The sequence below is a fragment of the Perognathus longimembris genome, chromosome 5 (assembly GCF_023159225.1).
Source record: "Perognathus longimembris pacificus isolate PPM17 chromosome 5, ASM2315922v1, whole genome shotgun sequence".
Classification (NCBI taxonomy): domain Eukaryota; kingdom Metazoa; phylum Chordata; class Mammalia; order Rodentia; family Heteromyidae; genus Perognathus; species Perognathus longimembris.
The window spans coordinates 82,133,196-82,153,374 of NC_063165.1; the positions used below are offsets into that span (position 1 = coordinate 82,133,196).

At 45.5% G+C, this 20,179-nt stretch overlaps 1 protein-coding gene across 2 annotated transcripts in view; it reads left to right on the forward strand.

Annotated features, from left to right (window-relative positions):
• Veph1 (ventricular zone expressed PH domain containing 1) overlaps positions 1 to 20,179 on the forward strand; it is a 111,006-nt gene that overhangs the window by 81,981 nt on the left and 8,846 nt on the right. For both annotated transcript variants that reach the window (XM_048347214.1, XM_048347213.1), the window contains exons 11-12: positions 919 to 1,053; positions 12,623 to 12,740. In XM_048347214.1, coding sequence (XP_048203171.1) covers positions 919 to 1,053; positions 12,623 to 12,740 — 253 coding nt within the window. The remainder of the gene's footprint in view (positions 1 to 918; positions 1,054 to 12,622; positions 12,741 to 20,179) is intronic.

The following is a 20,179-nucleotide window of genomic DNA, read 5'->3' on the forward strand; positions in this document are numbered from 1 at the left end:
GCAGCCCTCTAGCATGGAGTCATCACCAGGGTTTAGAAGCTGTTATAATTTTAACACTAAAACGTATATTTAGTTACTCCAGTTTTCAGGTCAGCCCTATCAAGGACAAAGGGATCTCAGTGATGAACAGCACATTGAGAACTGCGGTGACACTGTAGTAATCAGATACACACTGGCCGAGTTCGAGGCATCAACTTTTCCTACAGGAAAAAAGTCTTCTGAAGAATTCTTCGTAGCATCTCACACAGAGCAACCCAGATTTGGATGTGAACCGCACTGACTGCAAGAACAAATAGAGAACGTGGTTTTTTTTTTGTTTTTTTTTTTTTTGCTCTTTCTTTTCTTGAAACAATGATCTTAGTTTTCTTCTACTTTACTCCCATTTGTCAGTTTTCACCAGTGATTTGGTATTTGTCTTTGGTTTTGTTCTTAAGAGTTGTTAGTTTCTTAGGGAAAAAAAAAACCTAACTTTTCCTCCATGTAGTCTTATTGATTTTGTCTGATTTATTTGTTTAAGCAAAATCACCAAAAAGTGTCTGTGTATGCAGTGTTTCTCTTGTTACTTTACTGTAATGGCTTCTTTCTTTTGCCAAAATTTTTTTTATTATAAAATCTTCTGGGTGAATCCTAGCTTGGGGGGGTCAATAAAAACCCAGTTGTCACTCAAGTGATTACAAATCCAGGCTACTCTTGGGTACTGAAGCTGTCTTTTCTGTCAATTTCATACTTCCTAGCATTCTCAAAGTCACACATTCTAGCCTTTAATGAGTTTGCTCTTCAGGACAGCTCTCTTTATTGTCTCATTGAAATTTAAATCACCTGAAAGTTCACCCCAAGGCCACAAAGGGTGGTGGGACTGAACACTGGTGTCTCTGGGCCACGAGTAATGAGATGTCTGTCTTCTTGATGTCCATTCAGAGCCTGTTTCCTGAGCCGCTGTCCATCCAGAGTGGTTCCGTGCAGCGCCTCCGAGCCCTGTGGAACAAGACGCAGGCAGGGGGCTCCCACAGTTTCGAAGCCGCCATGACAGAGTCCACATTTCCACAGCAGAAGGTAAAGGCTTCTCTCTGTGGATAGGTATTTTATTTCATTGTGATTATTTTTTTGTGCCAGACCAGCTTGAATGCAGGGCCTGGACGCTGTCCCTGAGTTTCTTTATCTCAAGACTGGCACTCTGGCACTTGAGCCACAGAGCCATTTCTGGATATTTCTGAATAGGTTATTGGAGAGAAGAGTCTCACAGACTTTCCTGCCCTGAGTGCCTTCAAATGTGATCCTCAAGCCTCAGCCTCCTGAGTAGTCAGGGTTACAGGTGGGAGCCACCAGTGCCCAGCTTCTAGGTAGTTCTTTTCAACCAAGATTACAGATTGCATTGAACCATTTTCCCTTGCTCTTAACAGTTCAGTATTTCCCTTCTTACTAAGTAATGACTTTCAAGGCATGGTACACACACTTACAATCCCAGCACCGGGGAGGTAAACGTGGGATTACAAGCTTCAGTGCAGCCTGGGCCACAGAAAGACCCTATCTACAAAGGAATGCCTTTCCTGTGAGTCTATAGTGGACTCAGGACACGTGTCATCTGCGGACAGAGTCCATGGTCTTGTGAGGCCCACTGACTGACCACACAACCCGCGCTCACCACGTGGAACTGGAGCACCTTGGACATGAGGACTGCAGACTCAAGGATTGTGAAGGAACAGGGCAACAGGGCGTCGGCACCTGCTCCCCGGTGTCTCTCCGTTCTTCCTTCCATATTTGTCTGGGTTTCGTCATCCACATGTTCCAAGGAGCAAGAAAATGAAGACAAGCTGAGCAGAAAGAGGCCGTGCAGGTGAGGTGGATGGAGGCACAAGTGATTGAGTCTCAGAGCAAGAGTGGAGCCCGAAGCAGGGCAAGGCCCCTGTGGTTGACGTGGTGGGCAGAGGGCATCTGAGGGCGTCCGCTTTCCTGCAAGAGTCCCAGACCCAGTGCAGGAGGCAGGTCTGCTCAGAGGTGGCCTGTTCTCCGTGGGAGACAAGGCTGCCATGACTTGAAGTCGGGTGTCCCTCAAGCGTCCTTGTGCTGGAACTTGGTGGCACACACTGGCATAAAGATGCAGGGTCCTTAGGAAGTGGTGACGTCTTGTATGGAGGACCCTTGTGAATGAGGTTAGTGGATTCATAGACATGTTAGCAAGAACCTGCTAAGCCCTCTGCCCTTCGCTAAGCGAGAAGACAGTGACCACAGTGCCATGCTGGAAGCCACAACCAAACTCTCACCCGACACCAAAGTTGCCAGAGCCTTGGCCTTGAAGTATGACCAATGAATTTCTGCTACTTATCACTTACCAACTTGAGTCATTCTGTTATAGCAGCATAAACAAGACAGAGGTTTGAAGTTGTAGAAAGAGTATGAATTGGAGGAATATCAAGGAAGTCAGCTGACCAAGGCTTGCTATCTGATAAGCCAAATGGAAGACTCCAGCAAGACTCCAGATGTGGCTTAGGTCCAAATGGATGATGGCACCCTCCTGAGAAAGAGATACCACAAAGGAAGCCGAGGAGGTAGGGAGAAATGAGCGTCCTGCTTGGGTTGGTTAGCTCTCGGGCACTGTGACAAAATGCCCAGGACAAACAACTTATGAGGAGGAAAGGTTCGTTTGGGAATCACAATTTCAGAGATGTCAGCCCATAAACAGCACCATTGCCTAGGGCCTGCAGGGAGGCAGCCCATCACAGCAGGACCAAGTGTCGGAGGAGCTGAACCCCTCACAACAGCTGGAGGCAAAGAGAGAGGAAGAGGCCAAGGTCCCAACATCTCCTGTGGGGAACTTGGCCATGGATCTAACTTCCTCTCACTAGCCCCCGCCTCTAGCAATGCCATAGCTATGACCCAGCCTTTCACAGGAGAGCCTTTGAGAGCATCTCAGATCCACGGCGTAACACCAGTTCACAGACTTGGGTGGTTGAAATACCAGCATGGCCCTCACACGGAAGCCGTGGCTCGAGATTGGGCTCACAACCAGTACCTGAGGCCATGTTGAAAACGGGATCACACCAGGGAAATGCACACATGGAGAGCAAAGAACAGTTACTGGTCTACTCTAGCAAATGTTGCCAGCTTCTCTCTTTATGTTCTTTGGGGAACTCACAGGTTCTGGTTATTTCTAGAGGACTCCTGACCAAACCAGAAGCACGGAGACTATACCAAGCAAAAAAACCTCAGGGACAGTACCCAGGCCGTGGGCTCAAGCCCCATAAACAACAACAACAACAACAGCAACATAAGTATGGGGTATTCTGGGATGGTTAAATACAGGCATTCGGTGTGTAATATCCTAATCAGGACAAGTATATCCATCTTCTCAGACATTTGACGTTTCCTTGGAAACATCCAAAATCCTTTGCTGAAATACAGAGCACCTGATCGCCATCTGGGGACACCCCAAGGTGGACAGAACCCAGAGCCCCATCTCTGACCTAATTATAAGTGGAATGGACTCACCCACTTTCACATCCCCCCCGTTGCTTGATTGTTTAGAAGGGAAACAAACATGCCAATAACTCACAGTATACATGAGTAGCAAACTGTGACGTCGTGACACTCCATATCTCTTCGGGTGAAGGAAAAGCGGCCCAGCGAGCAATGGGAGTAACTAGTGGGAAATTTATTTATGAGTCTGTAAGAGACTAAAGACACATCCAACTATTTCATCACTATTTTTTGGCTTTGGTTTAAGAATTTGACAAGAAGTAGTTGCTTAAAAAAAGCAATACCACAATTGCATCAGCATAAAATAAAATGGAATTCCTTGCATACTTCATTCAAATGTTCAATTGTTGCCTCATTTAAGGACAATGCATCAGAGTCTCATAAATTTTTCATCGTGAACCATATTTTTACTGGAGGCATAGTAGATTAAAACTTGGCAGCCTATTCTACATCCTAAGAGATTTAACAAAGAAAACTTGGCAACCAGATTTTTCCATGCTTAGAATTATACTGATTCATCTTTCTCCTATTTCATACCAATACATTTCCCTCTAGGGTAAGTTTAACTGTAATGCTTGAGGTTTCATAATTTCATTTATTCATGAGTAATAGAAAAACTTTGATACCTGGAATGTACACTGTGTGGCAAATTTATCTGCCCAGGACTTCCCCCTCCATTTGGCTCTCTCCTATCTTTTATGAAGAGTTCTGCATACAAAATAGCTGTGAGAATTGCGCAGAGCCTGCTTTATTCTCACAGTAATGCATGTGTGCGTGTGCGCACATGCACACACACGCGTGCACACACTAGTAATCTGAAGGTGATGACATTTGTGAATCCATTCCTGCAATGAGGTTTTGCTTCAGACCTGGGATCTGCACCTGGGATCTTCAGTACCTGGGATCCAGGCACTGGGCAAAGTGGGAAGACAGTTCTGAGAAAATGCCCAAGCATAGAATGTAACCTTCTGCAGGATTTGTTATAATAGTAGTGTGTGTGTGTGTGTGTGTGTGTGTGTGTGTGTGTGTGTGTGTGTTAGTACAAGGGCTAGAACTCAGGGCTTCACCCTCTCACTTAACTTTTTTCACTCATGGCTGGCACTCTGCCACGTGAGCCACAGCTCCACTTCCACCTTTTTGCTGATTTCCTGGAGAAGAGTTTCTTGGATTCGAATGAGCAGGCTGACTATGAACCTCAGTGCTCAGATCTCAGCCTCCTGAGTAGCTAGGATTACAAGTATGATCCATGAGCACTCAGCTAGGACTTGCTCTTGAATAGACTCTTGGACTTTTAAAGCTGAAGTCTATCATGAAGAGGTATTAAATTGGTGCTGAGCATGGTGGTACACCCATTATTCCAACATTCAAAAGGCTGAGAGAGGAGGGTTACAAGTTCAAGGCCAGCCTTGAAGAAGCATCCACTTAGAGTGACCATGGTCCACCTGCTGACGCAGGTCACATGACCAAGACCTTCATCAGGAGACCAGAAGAGATGCTGTCACCACAGGAGTGCTGGGTGACACCCTGGTGTCACTGTGGCCTGAGAGTTGCCCTGCCAGTGGCTTTCACGGTCCCTTCACCTCCAGGATGCACGGGGGAAATGGCCGTGGTCACTTATTTTGATGATTGATACTCCCTGTTGATAGCTTGTTGCGCGCCCAGCACTGTGCTACCCAGCCTAGCAAGGAAGGGCAAACCGGGAAAGCTCTGCCCGCTTGAGGGCTGCACCTTCGTCCATCTTCCGCGTATCTAGGTTTCGTTTAGGGGAGTGTCTATTTGCTTAGGCTGGACTTGGAGCATTTTAAGAATTGCAATTTTATTGTGTGCTTCAATGTCTAGAGATAGCCTTTATTTTTCTTTCAAAAGATTTTCATCTGCTTATCTTTCTTTTTTTATCATCATCTCATCTCAGAGTTCACCCCGCTAGACATTAAACTGGAACTCAACCTACCACGATTAGAAAGCACTAAGATATGAACATAATCAACATTAACACCACAGTTAGAAAGTCCTAACATATTAACATAGCCATCATTAACACCACAGTTAGAAAGCACTAACATAGGAACATACTCAACATTAATAGCATGGTTAGAAAGCACTAACATACAAACATACTCATCATTAACATATTTCTAATATTCATTCATCCCACCCAGAAACCTGACATGTCACGATGTTTATTCACAACTCTGTGACCTTGAGAAAATTAATCTCTCTTCTGTTTATTTATAAAATGGGAACAATAGTGTAGTTAGTTCATTATGTTTTGGGGATTGAGTGAAATATTTGACACTGAGTGTATAGGAGAGTTACTGGAAGGTTTTGTAGGCCCAATGAAAGTCATTTGAAAGTACTCTTGTTAGTGTTGTTGATTCTAATAGGTTTCTTGTTTCATTGTTTCTTTGGTGATGCTGAGAATTGAATTCGAGGCTTTGCATTTTCTAAGTAAGTTTAAGACAATACCTTTTCATATCATGATTTGCATTTCCAGGAATCTGTTCCAAAGAATAATCCACAATGTGGACAAAACTTAAGATACACACAGAAAAGAATTTGGGGATGGTTTTTAAACAATCTAAATGTCTAAGGATGAGAGAATAAAATCATGAGATATTCATTTAAAAGAATATCCTAAAATCATGAAATATCTTATTTATCAGTAATATCTAATAACATCAAAGCTATGAGTGGTAAGCACCATATTTTAAGATACACACTTATTTATAGAAAAGATCTAAAATGGAGGACTACCCTTTAAGACAGCCAAAGGGAAATGCACAAAAATGTGAACACGGCCAGGCGGTGGAGGTGAGATTAGCACTTATAAATTCTCCACGTGTGCATTTCTTTTATAGTGAAGGAAATATGAAGTTACATTGTGTTACATAAGTAAATGCAGTAAGATAAGCCATGTGCTCGAAAGAAACTCCATTCTAGATGACCCATGCCCGTTATGAAATATGGCTGTTGGAGAAAGGAGGAAAAGGCAGCTGGCTTGCTGAAGAAAGGAACAGGCTCTCCACAGAGGACATCAGTAATTCTCCCGGGGCCCTGCCACCCAGCCCTGCAGGGGGAGCCAGATTCTCAGCACCAGACAGCTCGCCAACAGGCCGGCGCAGGTCCACTTCCCAAAGCACAGGGAAACAAGGTCTAAAACTATGCCCGACACGGAAACAAAAAAAATCATTCAATCAAACCTACTGCTGCAGCAAAATGTCCCCATCTGGACGCCACTGGGAAATGGCTATCCCCGATGCTGCAAACACGCTTGACAGTTCCCAGGTCAGTTGGCTAGCATGATGGAGCATAAATAACACTGACCTGGACGGGACAAAAGGAGACCTTGCGATGTTCCCCCGAGGCGTGGACGTGGCACTTGGAGTGTACTTGAATAAATAAATGCACAAGTAGGTAAATAGTGAACTTGTTATAGATAGGTCCCTGAGAGAGGTTAGTTACGGGGAACCCCGCCTTTCAGAGCAAGCTCTTTGGGGGTGGGCTTTGGGATTTCGGGAGTCTAAATGGGGTTGGGGGGCTTCCAGACTTTCAGGCTGTGAGCTGAAATTAGCAGAATCTGATGGCAGCGTCTAAGCAGCTAAGGGGAAATCAGGAGATGAAAAGGAAGGAGAGGCCATCCCATCCTTCTTTGGCCAAGGGTCAAATATGGCCACTAGGGGGCGTGAGTGAGGAAGGCCAGTGCTATTTACATGGGGACCTCCTGGTCAGCTTTGATCTCACCAGGACACAACCCCTGGGAGATGGCCCAGTGGGATTGTCACCCCTGGGAGATGGCCCAGTGGGCCCGTGGCAAATGGGAATCCAAATGTGGAGCAATTTAGGCCAGAAAGCTAGATTAGATAAACACAAATGGAAATACAGAGGCATTGTGGCCACGGAGATGGCCCAAGCGAGGGAAGATGAAAGCAATCTTGGAAGAAGACATGAAGAGGACAGAGCCCGGTTTAGGATCAAGTACAGATGGCAGCCGAAGGCCAAAACCTCAGAAAAGGGCGCTGAGTTGGTAGGACACTTTTTGGACATGCATGCAGCCTCCGGTTCAAATCTAGCGCCACGGAAGGAAGGGCCTGTTGTTTTGTAGTCCTGTTTATTATCATGCTAATAAATATCACCTACTATAGCCCCTACCCACCACCCACGTGTACTTAGCCTCAGATTGTGCAAACACTTTTCTGAACATTTTGAATTGGCATGGAAGAGCTTTCTGGATCCCCCTGAAATCCTTCCTTACCACACGTATTCTATTTCTGTCAGTGTTCACAAGCCAGACTCTCCCAGAATGCAACATGTCCATTTACTACTGTCCTGAACATTCTTTCACAGTCAGACAGATGTTCTGCATCAGTCCAGGAATTTAAAAAAAAAAAACAAAAAACAAGAAAGAAAGAAAAAGAAAAATGTGCAGTGAGCAGTTAATGAAATAACTCTACTCCTGAGGGACTCAAGGTATGCATTCCTACACAGTGTGCTCTGCTCTGAGTGGTGTAGACCTTCTCTTCAATAATCGGAGCCTCAATGAGTCCCTCCTCCCCTCCTGCTGACACGGCAGCATGGCTGCCTGCGCACACCCCGCCCACAGGGTGAGGAGGAACTGCGCCTCTTGTGGTGGGGCACATCCAAGTGTGATGGCTAGAAACCTGGGGTCTGGGCTCCAATCCGGCCTGCACTGCTTGCTTCCCTGCCCTCTGTCTGGCTCCTCTGTGCCTCCGAACCAAACCACCCCTCAGCCACACCTCCCAACCCTTCCCTGCGAGTCAGGAAAGCGGTGAGAGCACGGTGGAACGGTGTCCCTGGCTAGCCCGGCGCCCAGCAAGCTCCGGGGCCCGAGTCTTTCTGTCCTCGGAGACGCACAGAGCACACGAGGTCCGCCTGTGTCTTCTGTCTGCACACCGATAGCTTCAGGATAGGAATGTACGGTTCTTCCAGGCGCATGGGCTGCTGATTTCTGGGGGGCTGTGGCAGGGTCCCCTGAAGATGTCATGACCATGGTATGACATCAGGGGCTACTATGCACCTTCACAGATCCCATCGTGTTGACTCCAGCTGTCACTTGTCAGCAAAACAACGTCGTAAATATCCTCTCATCGTTCTACGCCGCCTGGTTTGTGTTTCTCCTAAGAGGCTTGCTAGAGACTTCTTATATTGCCTAGATTCCTACTGTCTTCATTAATAACTTATTTTTCTAAAATCAGAGGAAAAGCCATCTAACCAATGGTTTTAAAAACCTATTTTTCTCACCTGCAGTGACTCTTCACTATTTTGAGCTAAATGACGCTTGTCAGGAAAGTCTTGTGTTGTGCCTGGGGAGATGATTTTGTATGTTCTTTTCAAGTGGGCACAAATGATTTGAAATTCAATATTCTTCATGTTTTATCGGGACTTGGTTTAAAATAAACCTGGGCAAATGTGACATCTCTAAATAGAATCATCACTTAGATTGAGAATCAAAAGGCCAGGCTATTGGCAGAACTTATTTATTTGTGGCTGTGGATCAAAAGACTTGATCTCTTACTGGCTATTAGAAGTCATTCAGAGTTTCATGTCATTCTTAAGAATGTGGCAGCTTGCTCCAAGGCCAGTAGGAGAGTCTGGTATGGTTATATGCTCACAGGATGAATCGTATGTCTGAATGAAGCGTGTGTGTGTGTGTGTGTGTGTGTGTGTGTGTGTGTGTGTGTGTGTGTCATAAGATTCATATACAAGTGCTAAGAAAGATTCTCCCTTATTCGATGAGAGGAGATAGGCAGGTAAACTCATGAGGCGAGGGTCTTCACCTGCTGAAAGCTCCATTAGAACTCAGAGAGTGGCTGAGAGTTACATTTCAATTATTTCTTATCATTCTCCTCCAGTCTAGTTGTCATAAAGAGAGTTCACAATGCACTGATTTTAGTTGTGATCTTGAAGAAGAAGGAGGAGAGGAAAGGAGGAACAGGAAGAAAGTGGAGTAGAGAAGAAAGGTGGAGGTAAGTGGAGGAAGAAGAGAAGAATGACAAGGAAGAAAGAAGGGTAAAAGAGAAGGAAGAAGAGGAAGGAAGAGAGGAAGAAAAGGAAAGGAGAAGGAAGAGAAGGATGCGGAGGAAGAAGGAAGAAGGAGAAGGAGGAGAAGGAAAAGAACCACCGGTGGACATTACAGGACCCAGAAGGGTAAAGATAAACAGGAGAGACAAACAATGACCTCAAGCACACTCATGTAAGAAATCAGAATTTAGGATGACCAGTCGTTGCTTGGTGCTTGCTTCTTGTGTGACTGGTTTCACTCTGATTTTCCTCACAGCCTTGCGAGGAAAGGCTGTGTGTGCTTCAGTCTCTCTCTCCCTTGGGGGGCTGTTCCTGCCCACTTAGGAGCCTCATTCCCCGTCTTTGTTTAACACCTCAATCCTCTGAAGAGGCCAGGCTGCTGCTGGCTGCAGACGAGTGGAGATCACCATCTGCCTAAAACTTTTCAAGTAACTTTTTGCTAAGGCAAATGTGAATTAGCAGCAACCACCTGGGAGTGTGGTCTCCGAACAGGAAACACAAAGAGCCCCTGAGTACTATATGAAGCATTTTGTTTGCTAGCAGTGCTTGTAAGGAATGAAAAAAATTGATCCTTAATTGTGTGAGAAGCCGAAAGGCCTTATGCATACCAACGGCCACCTCCAGACTTCAGAGACTGAAGAGTTTTGAAACCGCTATTTATGAACATCTGCTTTTCCCCCATAAATTTTAATATGGAGTTCATCCTTTGAAACCTACAAAACCCTCAGGTGCTTCTTCAACCATTATCTTGGGGAACATTCTTTTAAAAAAGAAAAGAAACAAGTCTTCATTTTCCCATGGAACACACCCTAAATCACTTCTATAAAAAAAAGGCATTCCAATATATACAGTGCTATTGGAACGCCTGTAATAAGCTATTAAATGTTAGGAATACAAAATGCTGTAGTCAGCATTTTCTGCTAAGCCCAAGGCCCAAGTCTTCATTGTCTCAGTAATCAGTGCTGAAAAGTATGTATTCTGTTATTCTACAAGCACCTTTTAATGCTTGCTCTATACCAGGCATTTTTAGGTGCTAAGTTTTACCACAACCAACACAACAGACAAAATCCCTGTCCTTGTAGTATTTTGGCTCCAGTCTTTGGTAATGTTCTCTTTATTTATTTATTTTTATTAATTAAATTTTGTTGACAAGGTGTTGTGCAAAAGGGGTACAGTTACATAATAGGTCAGTGAGTACATTTTTTGTGATATCTTTTTTTAAAAATTTTATTGTCAAACTGATATACAGAGAGGTTACAGTTTCATACGTTAGGCATTGGATACATTTCTTGTACTGTTTGTTACCTCCTCCCTCATTCATGAATTAGGTTTTTGTTTTCGGTTTTTTTGGGGGCCAGTCCTGGGCCTTGGACTCAGGGCCTGAGCACTGTCCCTGGCCTCCTTTTGCTCAAGGCTAGCACTCTGCCACTTGAGCCACAGCACCACTTCTGGCCGTTTTCTGTATATGTGGTGCTGGGGAATCGAACCCAGGGCTTCATGTATGTGAGGCAAGCACTCTTGCCACTAGGCCATATTCCCAGCCCTTTTGTGATATCTTACACCCTCGTTTTTCTTTCCCTTCCCTAGATCAGGTAGGCATATATACAACACCAAAATCATATACAGTAGCCAAGTGGCGTACGCCAAAGGAAATTCACCTAGAACTTTAAATATAATGTCAACAATAGAGTTTGCTTATCCTCGTCTTATATGATCATATGTACATAGCTGTTAAGCTATTGTGATCCACTGAGAGGTCTATTTTAGACCTTTTTATGTTTAGTAGTTGTTTGGTTTTAGATACATAATGTAAGGTCACTGACCTTAAATCTCCTTAAATGTTCATGTAGTGCGCCGGAAGCAGACTGCATTGAGCCTGTAAAGGGACGATACTGTTCCATGCCTGATACCAACCTCCACCCTGGGCACCGAGCTGTGGGAACAAGACACACATGCGCCTGCTCTCCAGAGCTTAGTGTCTCACACATATCTTGCCTGGATCGAAATGGGCATTCTTGAGCCAGGCACCGGGGGCTCACACCTGCAATCCTAGCCACTCAGGAGGCGGAGATCTGAGGATCATAGTTCAAAGCCAGCCCGGGCAGGAAAGTCTGTGAGGCTCTTATCTCCAGTTACCCACCAGAAAACCAGAACTGGCACTGTGGCTCAAGTGGTAGATTACTGGCCTTGAGCTGAAGAGCACAGGACCAGTGCCCAGGCCCAGAGTTCAAGCCCCAGGACCAGCACAAAAAAAAAGGCATTTCCTTCTGTATATCAGTTTCTACTCAGCCTCTCAGAGGAAAACAAAAATAATTAACTTGCTGATAAATAACTTAAGGCATTAATTTCCATTAAAACCAATCGAGATGTAATATGGAATACCATGCAAATTTTGCATCTGTATTTAAGGTAAAGCAGTAAGACTAAAATAATTCTGGAACCAGATGAGCATTTCTCCATATTTCTCATCAACCCAATGCAAAGCCAACCTTATAAATGTAATGTTTTTAGAACTTGAGGGCCGGGACAGGAGGGGGAACTGGGAACAGGGAAGGAAAGAGTGACATTGCCTAAAAAAGAAATGCACTCCTTATCTTACTTGTGAAATGGTAACCCCTCTGTAGAACACCTCAATAATAACAAAAAACATTATATTAAAAATAATATTTTGGTATGAATACATTGGTTGTCGATATTAAATAAGATGTAAGTAAAAAATGTAGCCTTTCCTTCAGCCCCGGTCATGTGGATGGCCCCTGCAGTTCTGAATTGCCACTGGAGGCAAGAAAATCCCAATCTAGGTCAGACTGTCACACCTGTCCCAGAGCCCAAAGCCCAAGCCCTCCCCTCCACAATTGGACACTTACGTGCACGCACGCACATGAGCACACACACACACATATACACACGCGCGTGCGCACACATGGAAGAGTCAGGGCTGACTACCCCAACTCTGATCTACCAAGTACTTTCCCTGTGGTCCTTAGCACTGAGGGTGCAGGATCAGAGCACCCACTGTCTCGACGGGGTGCCCTCCTTTCCTGGGGTCAGCCTGCCAAGCAGCCGGCCCTCCGGGTCACATTCTGTGTGCTTCCTGTTTCTGGAACAGGCTCTGGACCAGGTTCAGCTCCATCTGGAAGAAGTGCGGTTCTTCGACGTGTTTGGCTTCAGTGAAGCAGCCGGAGCGTGGCAGTGTTTTATGTGCAACAACCCTGAAAGAGCAAGTGGTAAGAAGCCCCCACCACGGCAGAGAGCCAGCGGCACCCACCAGGTGGCCTAGAACCTGTGAGCCCCCTGTTCTAGTCGGCCTTCCTCTTAGGCAAATTCCCTGCTACGCTTCATGCTGAGAAAGGCATGGCACCCAAGCGAGCATCCAAGGGAAGGCAAGATGTCGGAAGGGAGAGAGACAAAGAGGGAATGAGCAAGAGAAGCCAGCCTGAGCTCAGTGAGCGAGCAAGCGCACATTACCCCCCCCCCCCCCCCCGGCTAGCCCTCACGGTGTGGCTTGATGATTGAACTGTGCAAAAAGTGGAAGACTTAAAGAGGAAGTAAAGGTCTGAAGAATGACTGACCAGCAGTTATTCGCCCTTCCTCTCCTTTTCTGCTGCTCAAGGAATTTGGTTTACTGACCTTCCCTAATAAAAATCATGTGAGCCACTAACCATGTCAGACACCGTATCTCATTTAGCCAGTATAATAACCTCATGACGTCTTTATCTCTGGCTTACTGGTGGGGAGACTGAGGCAAAGAGGGATTTCTGACAACTACCTGTGGTAATTTGAACCCAACCGACTCCAGAGCCCATGTTCTGTGTCCTGGTATTGTAACCCCTACACCTTTGACTTGGTGTCCACACTGGTGGTCCAGGACACAATCTGGCTGATCGGAAACAGGTGGAGGGGAGGCTATGGCTACGATGTCGGGTTGTCTTTGGAAATGCAGTCTTCCACAAGGCCATGTCATAGATGAGCCGCCACGGAGGAAGCCATTGATTAGGCCACCTGCACTCAGTCCTTTCATTCGGGGGTTCCCTGCTTCTTAAAGATGACCCATTGCGGGGTGTCTAGTCACTGAGTCACTGCCAAAGTGTAGAGACGGAAATGAGAATGTGTGTTTATTTGGCCAGATGGAGGAGTGAGGGACTCACAAATACCAGTTAAAGTGCATTGCTCCGTAGAATAGGCGTGGACGGGAAACGCCGGCAGCGGAGCCTGCCAGCCATTGTGAGGCACAGATCGCCCCTGGCTGATGAGTCTGGTCTGAGCTGGTACCAGAGTGAACATCTCAACTTTCACAAACTTTAATTCAAGCAAAGAAGGGATCGGAGAATTGACTGGCTCTGTTATAAAACATTCTACCTAGGTCTTATTTCATTAAAAAAAAATACCCTAAAAGCAACTTATTGGAGGTCATGATGAAATGAGGTACTTATCCCTTCAAAGTTCTCACTCCAAGTTCAATAAATATCTCCTTGCATCTGCCCAGGAGAGGCCTCAGAAATGGGGCTGTATGCTAAACACACAATGTGCTCCTTGAGTATCTATTTTCCAAGATTCACTGCCATGCACTTGGAAAGAACAGTTTGCACATTTATTCTCTCTTATTTGTGTTTCTCACAGTTAAATATAGACTGAGAACATACAGCAATAAAAACCCAAACAAGGCCCAATATTTTATAGCAGAACATATTGGATCAAAATGTTTGGCCCTGAAAACCTCAGTGTGGTTGGGTTTCTTTGCTCATTTTCTTTTGCTACATGAAACTCATTTAAGTCTGAGGGAACTCCTATTTTCAACTCTTTTTTTTCCCCAAAAAAGAAAAGTTATTCCTTGAGTTTATATATGTGGTTGGTTTCACTTTATTTCTGTAAACATACAAATTATACACTTAACCTAAATGAAAGTTCTTATATAATACGGTGTCCATATGTATTTTTCTTTTTTCTTTTTTCCTTTTTTTTTTTTTTTTTTTTTGGCCAGTCCTGGGCCTCGGACTCAGGGTCTGAGCACTGTCCCTGGCTTCTTCTTGCTCAAGGCTAGCACTCTGCCACTTGAGCCACAGCGCCACTTCTGGCCGTTTTCTGTATATGTGGTGCTGGGGAATCGAACCCAGGGCCTCATGCATACAAGGCAAGCACTAGGCCATATCCCCAGCCCCCATATGTATTTTTCTTTTCCCTCCAATTGTGGGACTCGATCTCTGGGCCTGGGCACTGTCCCTGAGTTCTTTTGTTCAAGGCTCCTCTTCTACTATTTTGAGCCACAGTGCCACTGCCAGTTTTCTGGTGATTACTTGGAGATGAGAGTCTCACCAACTTTCCTGCCTGGGCTGGCTTCCACCCACAATCCTCAGATCTCAGCCTCCTGAGTAGCTAGGAAGACAGGCGTGAGCCACGGCACCTGGCTTCACATGTATTTTCCTAGACATCGTATCTACATTCATGCTCTGTTTAAGTCCTAAGTTCCAACACGGTCTCAACGAGGGAGTATCTTGTGTACTGTCACAGTGAGCCTAACACTATAACCCCTGGGCATGTTCTTGTTGCATTGGTTGTGTGTCTACAGCATGACCTTTGGAGTAAAAATACAAATGAGGTACAGTGTTGCAGCTCTGTAAAGGATTCAGAATCTAATCAGGGCCAGAAGGCGTACAGGAGAATATCCTACATACCTCCTTGTATGTCTTTAGTGTACGATAAATATTGATTGAGTGAATAATGTATAATATTTCTTTTTTGACCTGTTGTGGGACTTGAACTCAGGATCTGGGCACTGTCCCTGAGCTCTTTTGCTCAAGTCTACCACTCTACCACTTTGAGCCACAGCCCCACTCCTGGTTTTCTGGTGGGTAATTAGAGATAGAAGTCATACAGACGTTCCTGCCCAGGTTGGCGTTGAACTGTGGTCCTCAGATCTCAGCCTCCTGAGTAGCTAGGATGACAGGTGTGAGCCACCAGTGCCCAGCTGGATAATGTATAACATTTCTAAAAGAGCAGTCAGCTCTGCCTTGTCTTGCCCATGAATGTGGATGCTTCAAGACTGCGATTAGCTCACCAGCTGTGGCCCCGGGCCGTACCCAGTGCCTCATAAGCCAGCAGATGGAGAGTGGAGCTGTTCCTCCTCCAGAGAGGCCACCACCTATGAAAGCAGAGGCTGTCCTCAGCCTTCGAGTCTCACTCAACGTTTCCACGGCACCTCTCCCAGGCCCGACCCCATGCCAGCCTCCAGAGTCCAAGTGGGAGTGAACTCCACCACAAAAGGCTGAGAACACTGGGTTTGGGTGGGGTTTTTTGATGTTGTTTTGTTTTAGGGATTGACTAACAACACAGTGATGTTTCTCACATATCTGGTATTCCAAAGCTGACCAGCAATGTCATAGAAGTGAGGCCCTGGACTCAGTACCTACATCCAAAACCACCCAGTACTTCCCACAGTGTGTACACTGAGCCGCGGGAGGCCTTAGAAACGGAGGACACGTGGTCACGCCCACCCCAGGTGGAATGCTCTCGCTGTCTTCCCACCAGCTTCCCCGTCTGCACACAGAAATTCACTGCGCAATAGCCAATGATCGGTGACACGTCAGTGTCCACCCACTCAGAGGACGGATGCTACAGCAGCTCTGCTAGGATTCAAACTCTGCATCCGCCTAAACTAGCACGTGCACAGCTTTACAAGCATCTTCCTCTGCATTCCTCGCACTTTCTTGCCACTCTGTGAACTCTGCTTTACTGACAAGGGAACCAAGGCATGGAGATGAAGTCGTTCTTCTGGGGTTGCCCAGGCTTTGAATCCACAGCCTCAACTTCAAACGTTTAGTCCAAACCCAAGTTAAGGCCATGGAATAGTGAAATTCCAAGGTAGTGTAATATGCAATAAAGATCCAGGGGAATTCTAATTTTCTTTTAAGTTTATCAACCTCTTCAATGACTGATTTTTACCAGAAGAGCAGGAAGTTCAATGTGGTAATGTGTGGGAAATTAGCACATGAGGCCAGTGGGTTACAATAGAAACACTTTCCAGTCCAATCAAGGATTCACTTTTGGTAATCATTTGATAAAAAAGTACTTTTACTAGACTAGAAAAGCCACAGAAATAACTCAGTCATCCTGGGAGAGTTGCCTGGCTGGATTAATTTCACTCTGACTCCAGATGAAAACCAGAATCAAGATTGAGCAACTCTGTGTAACAGAACACAACTTCTTTCTGGAAACCCATGCAAATGCCCTGCATCCGCAGGGACTGCACAGTGTGCATAACAGGAATAGCTCTTGTGCTGGACCAGTCTGGGGAATAGAAAGCAGCTGGCTTTCTATTTAGTCAGATGTTTCAGCAGGAGGAAGAACTGGGTCCTGACTTTGATGCTTGTTTCTCAAGACATGCGAGAGCCTTTGTTCTTAACTCCCTCCCCTGCAAGGGAGGGAGGCCTGCGACTCAAGCTGCCACTGACGAAACCAGCCACTGCAATGACTTCTCTCCCAGTCACTAGATAGGTAGAATGCGAATGCCACTGTCAGCAGAGGGTCTCCTTGAGTTCTAAAGAAAATGGGAGACTTCCATTCGCACAACCTTTTGTCACTTTTCCCCTGTAGAAACGGTTCTTAATATGTGCCTGAGAGTGTGCTGTCCCTGGAAATCCCATGGGCAAGGAGAGACGGCTTCAGAATGCAATCAGGACTCAGAAGGCCTTCACTGTAAGGGGGTTTCTTCAGACACTAGAAAGCACTAGAACCGCACTTGAGAGTCTCCTTTGAAGGGCACTGTTCTCATGGGCCAGGATGCCAATGTGAAAATGGGCGTGTGACCTCTGACCTCTGAGAAGCCAATCCCCGGGCCACAGAGAGCCTGGAGTCTGTTAACACCACACCACTTCATTCATTTCAACATCAGCCTTCGGAAACTTCCAAAGTAATGAGAGAGCCCCGATGTGAATGTATGCAGTGGTTGAGCTCGTTGTGTGATACCTTTGCTCCTTCCACAATTGTGCGGATACTGTCTTATCTGCCAAAAGTCAGGGAACAGAAACATGCAGTGCTTCTTGTAGAAACTGCACGTTGTCACAATTTCATGTTGACACTGACTACCAGTTTGTTCTGATTGTATAAAATGGAACCCTAGTTCAGTCAGGCAAAGAGTACATGTCTTGTGGACAATGCCTCTCCTTCCCTCGCTCTCTCCCAGTTTTCCCTCCCATCCCACCCACAGGGTTTATGTCCAATTGTCCCTCCATTCTGTGCCTCCCCTTACCCTCCCCCAAACAGATAAATGAAAAACACAGAACAAAAAGAAAAGGAAACAAAGGCAGCAAAAAAGAAAAAAGAAAAACCCTCTTGCTTCCATATCTTGGAATTCATTTCAATAAATATTATTTTGTAGGATCAGATACATATATGCATTATGCCGTTCTGTTCCTCTCCTGAGTATCCTCTTTTAGTCTCACTGTATGTGATGCCTTGAGGCCTGTATAATTTATTATGTCCCCGTGTATTTAAGACATAGTTTCCACCTATGAGAGAGAATAGGTGCCATTTGTCTCTCTGAGCTTGGCTTACCTCACTTAACATGATTTGTTCTAGGTCCATCTATCCCCACAAATGTCATAATCTTATTCTTTCTACTGGCTGTGTGAAATTCCATTGTGTGTAGGCACCACATTTTTTTTTTGATCCACTCACCTATTGTAGGGCATCTGGGCTGTTCCCACAACTTGGCTATTGTGAAGAGTACAGCAATGAACATGGATATGCAAGTCTCATGACAGTATCCTCATTTGTGATGTTTTGAGTAGATGCCCAGGAGTGGTATGGCTAGGTAGTAGGGAAGATCTGTTTAGTTTAGTTGTTTTTTTTTGTGGGGGGGGGGAAGGTAGGGGGGGTTCCAGACTGCTGTCCAGAGTTGTTGTACTAGTTTACATTTCCACCAACAGTACAATAGGGTTCCTTTTTCCCCACGTCCCCACCAACATTTGTTGTTCAACTTCACAATGTTGGCCAATATAACTGGGCTGAAATGGAATCTCAGAGTTGTTCTGATTTGCATTTCCTTTATAGCCAGGGATAATGCACATTTCTTCATGTGTTTCGTTGCCATTCTTTTTTTTTTTGGCCAGTCCTGGGCCTTGGACTCAGGGCCTGAGCACTGTCCCTGGCTTCCTTTTTGCTCAAGGCTAGCACTCTGCCACTTGAGCCACAGTGCCTCTTCTGGTCGTTTTCTATATATGTGGTGCTGGGGAATTGAACCCAAGGCCTCATGTATACGAGGCAAGCTCTCTTGCCACTAGGCCATATCCCCAGCCCCTTGTTGCCATTCTTATCTCTTCTGAGAAATCTCTCCTAAGTTCCCTTGCCCATTTAGTGAATGGTTTATTAGTTAGAGGAAGGGTTAATTTCTTGAGCTTCCCTTATATTTTGGATATTAGGCCTCTATCTGATGTATAACTGGTAAAGATCTCCCCCCAGTCTGTTGGCTGTCTTTCTAGTTTGGTAACTATGTCCTTAGCTGTGAAGTCTCATGTGTCAAGTTTCTCTCCTATCTGCTGTGCTCCTGTGACTCTTTTCAAAAAGTTTCTGCCTGTGCCTATGAGTTCTAATGTTTCTCCTATTCCCACTTGCAGTAGTTTCCATTTCAGATCTGACATTGAGATCTTTGTTCCATGTTGAATTGATACTATTGCATGACAACACACTGGGATTCACTTTTAGTTTTCTGCATGTGGGCATCCATAATTTTATAAAGGCTTTTTTTTTTTCATAAGAAGTGAAGTTGCTGTAGATAAAGTTTCAAAGGGTATGGGAACCTGATTTCAATATTATACTAAACTGTCTCAATCCACACATGCACAGAACCCCAGTAAGCTTGTTAATGATGTGGGAGCCTGTTCAGGAAAGACACGAATATCAAGAACCTGATCCCAGTCAGGGGCAGACTTGAATGGTCTCTCTCATGTCACTGCCTGACTGCTCTGCCTCTTTGTGTGCTCGGCAGTCTCACCTGACACAGATCCAGTGTCTCACAGGATACACACCCACAGCAAAGCACACATCGCTCTGCTCAGCCACCAACAAGCACCCAGCACAGAGATGTGCCTGAAGCAGACCAGTTGAGTTGCCATTGGCAGAAGCTGAGATGGGCGTTAGCTGGAATGGAAGGGAGGAATAGAAATCCAGGACAGAGTGCACAAACAGAAGCCTGGTGGCAGTTTCCAGCTAGTACCAGAAACTGGAAGACTTTCTCCTTGGCAAAGGAGAGAGCATGGAAAGCAAGTGGGACTAACTGAATCTGGATGCTTTCTTGCCACTGAACGTTATTTGGCATCTTTATTCAGAATTAAAAGTTGGTTTGGCCTGGCACCGGTGGCTCATGCCTATAGTCCCAGCTACAAAGGAGGCTGAGATCTGAGGATCGCTGTTCAAAGCCAGCCCAGGCAGGAAAGGCCGTGAGACTCTTATCTCCAATTAACCACCAGGAAACTGGAAGTGACTCTGTGGCTCAAGTGGTAGAATACTAGCGATGAGTTGAAGAGCTCAAGGACAGTGCCCAGGCCCAGAATTCAAGCCCCACAAGTGACAACAAAATAAAATAAAGTAGGTTATAGCTGGGCACTAATGGCTCATGCGTGTAATCTTATCTACTCAGGAGGCTGAGATGTGAGGATCACAGTTCAAAGCT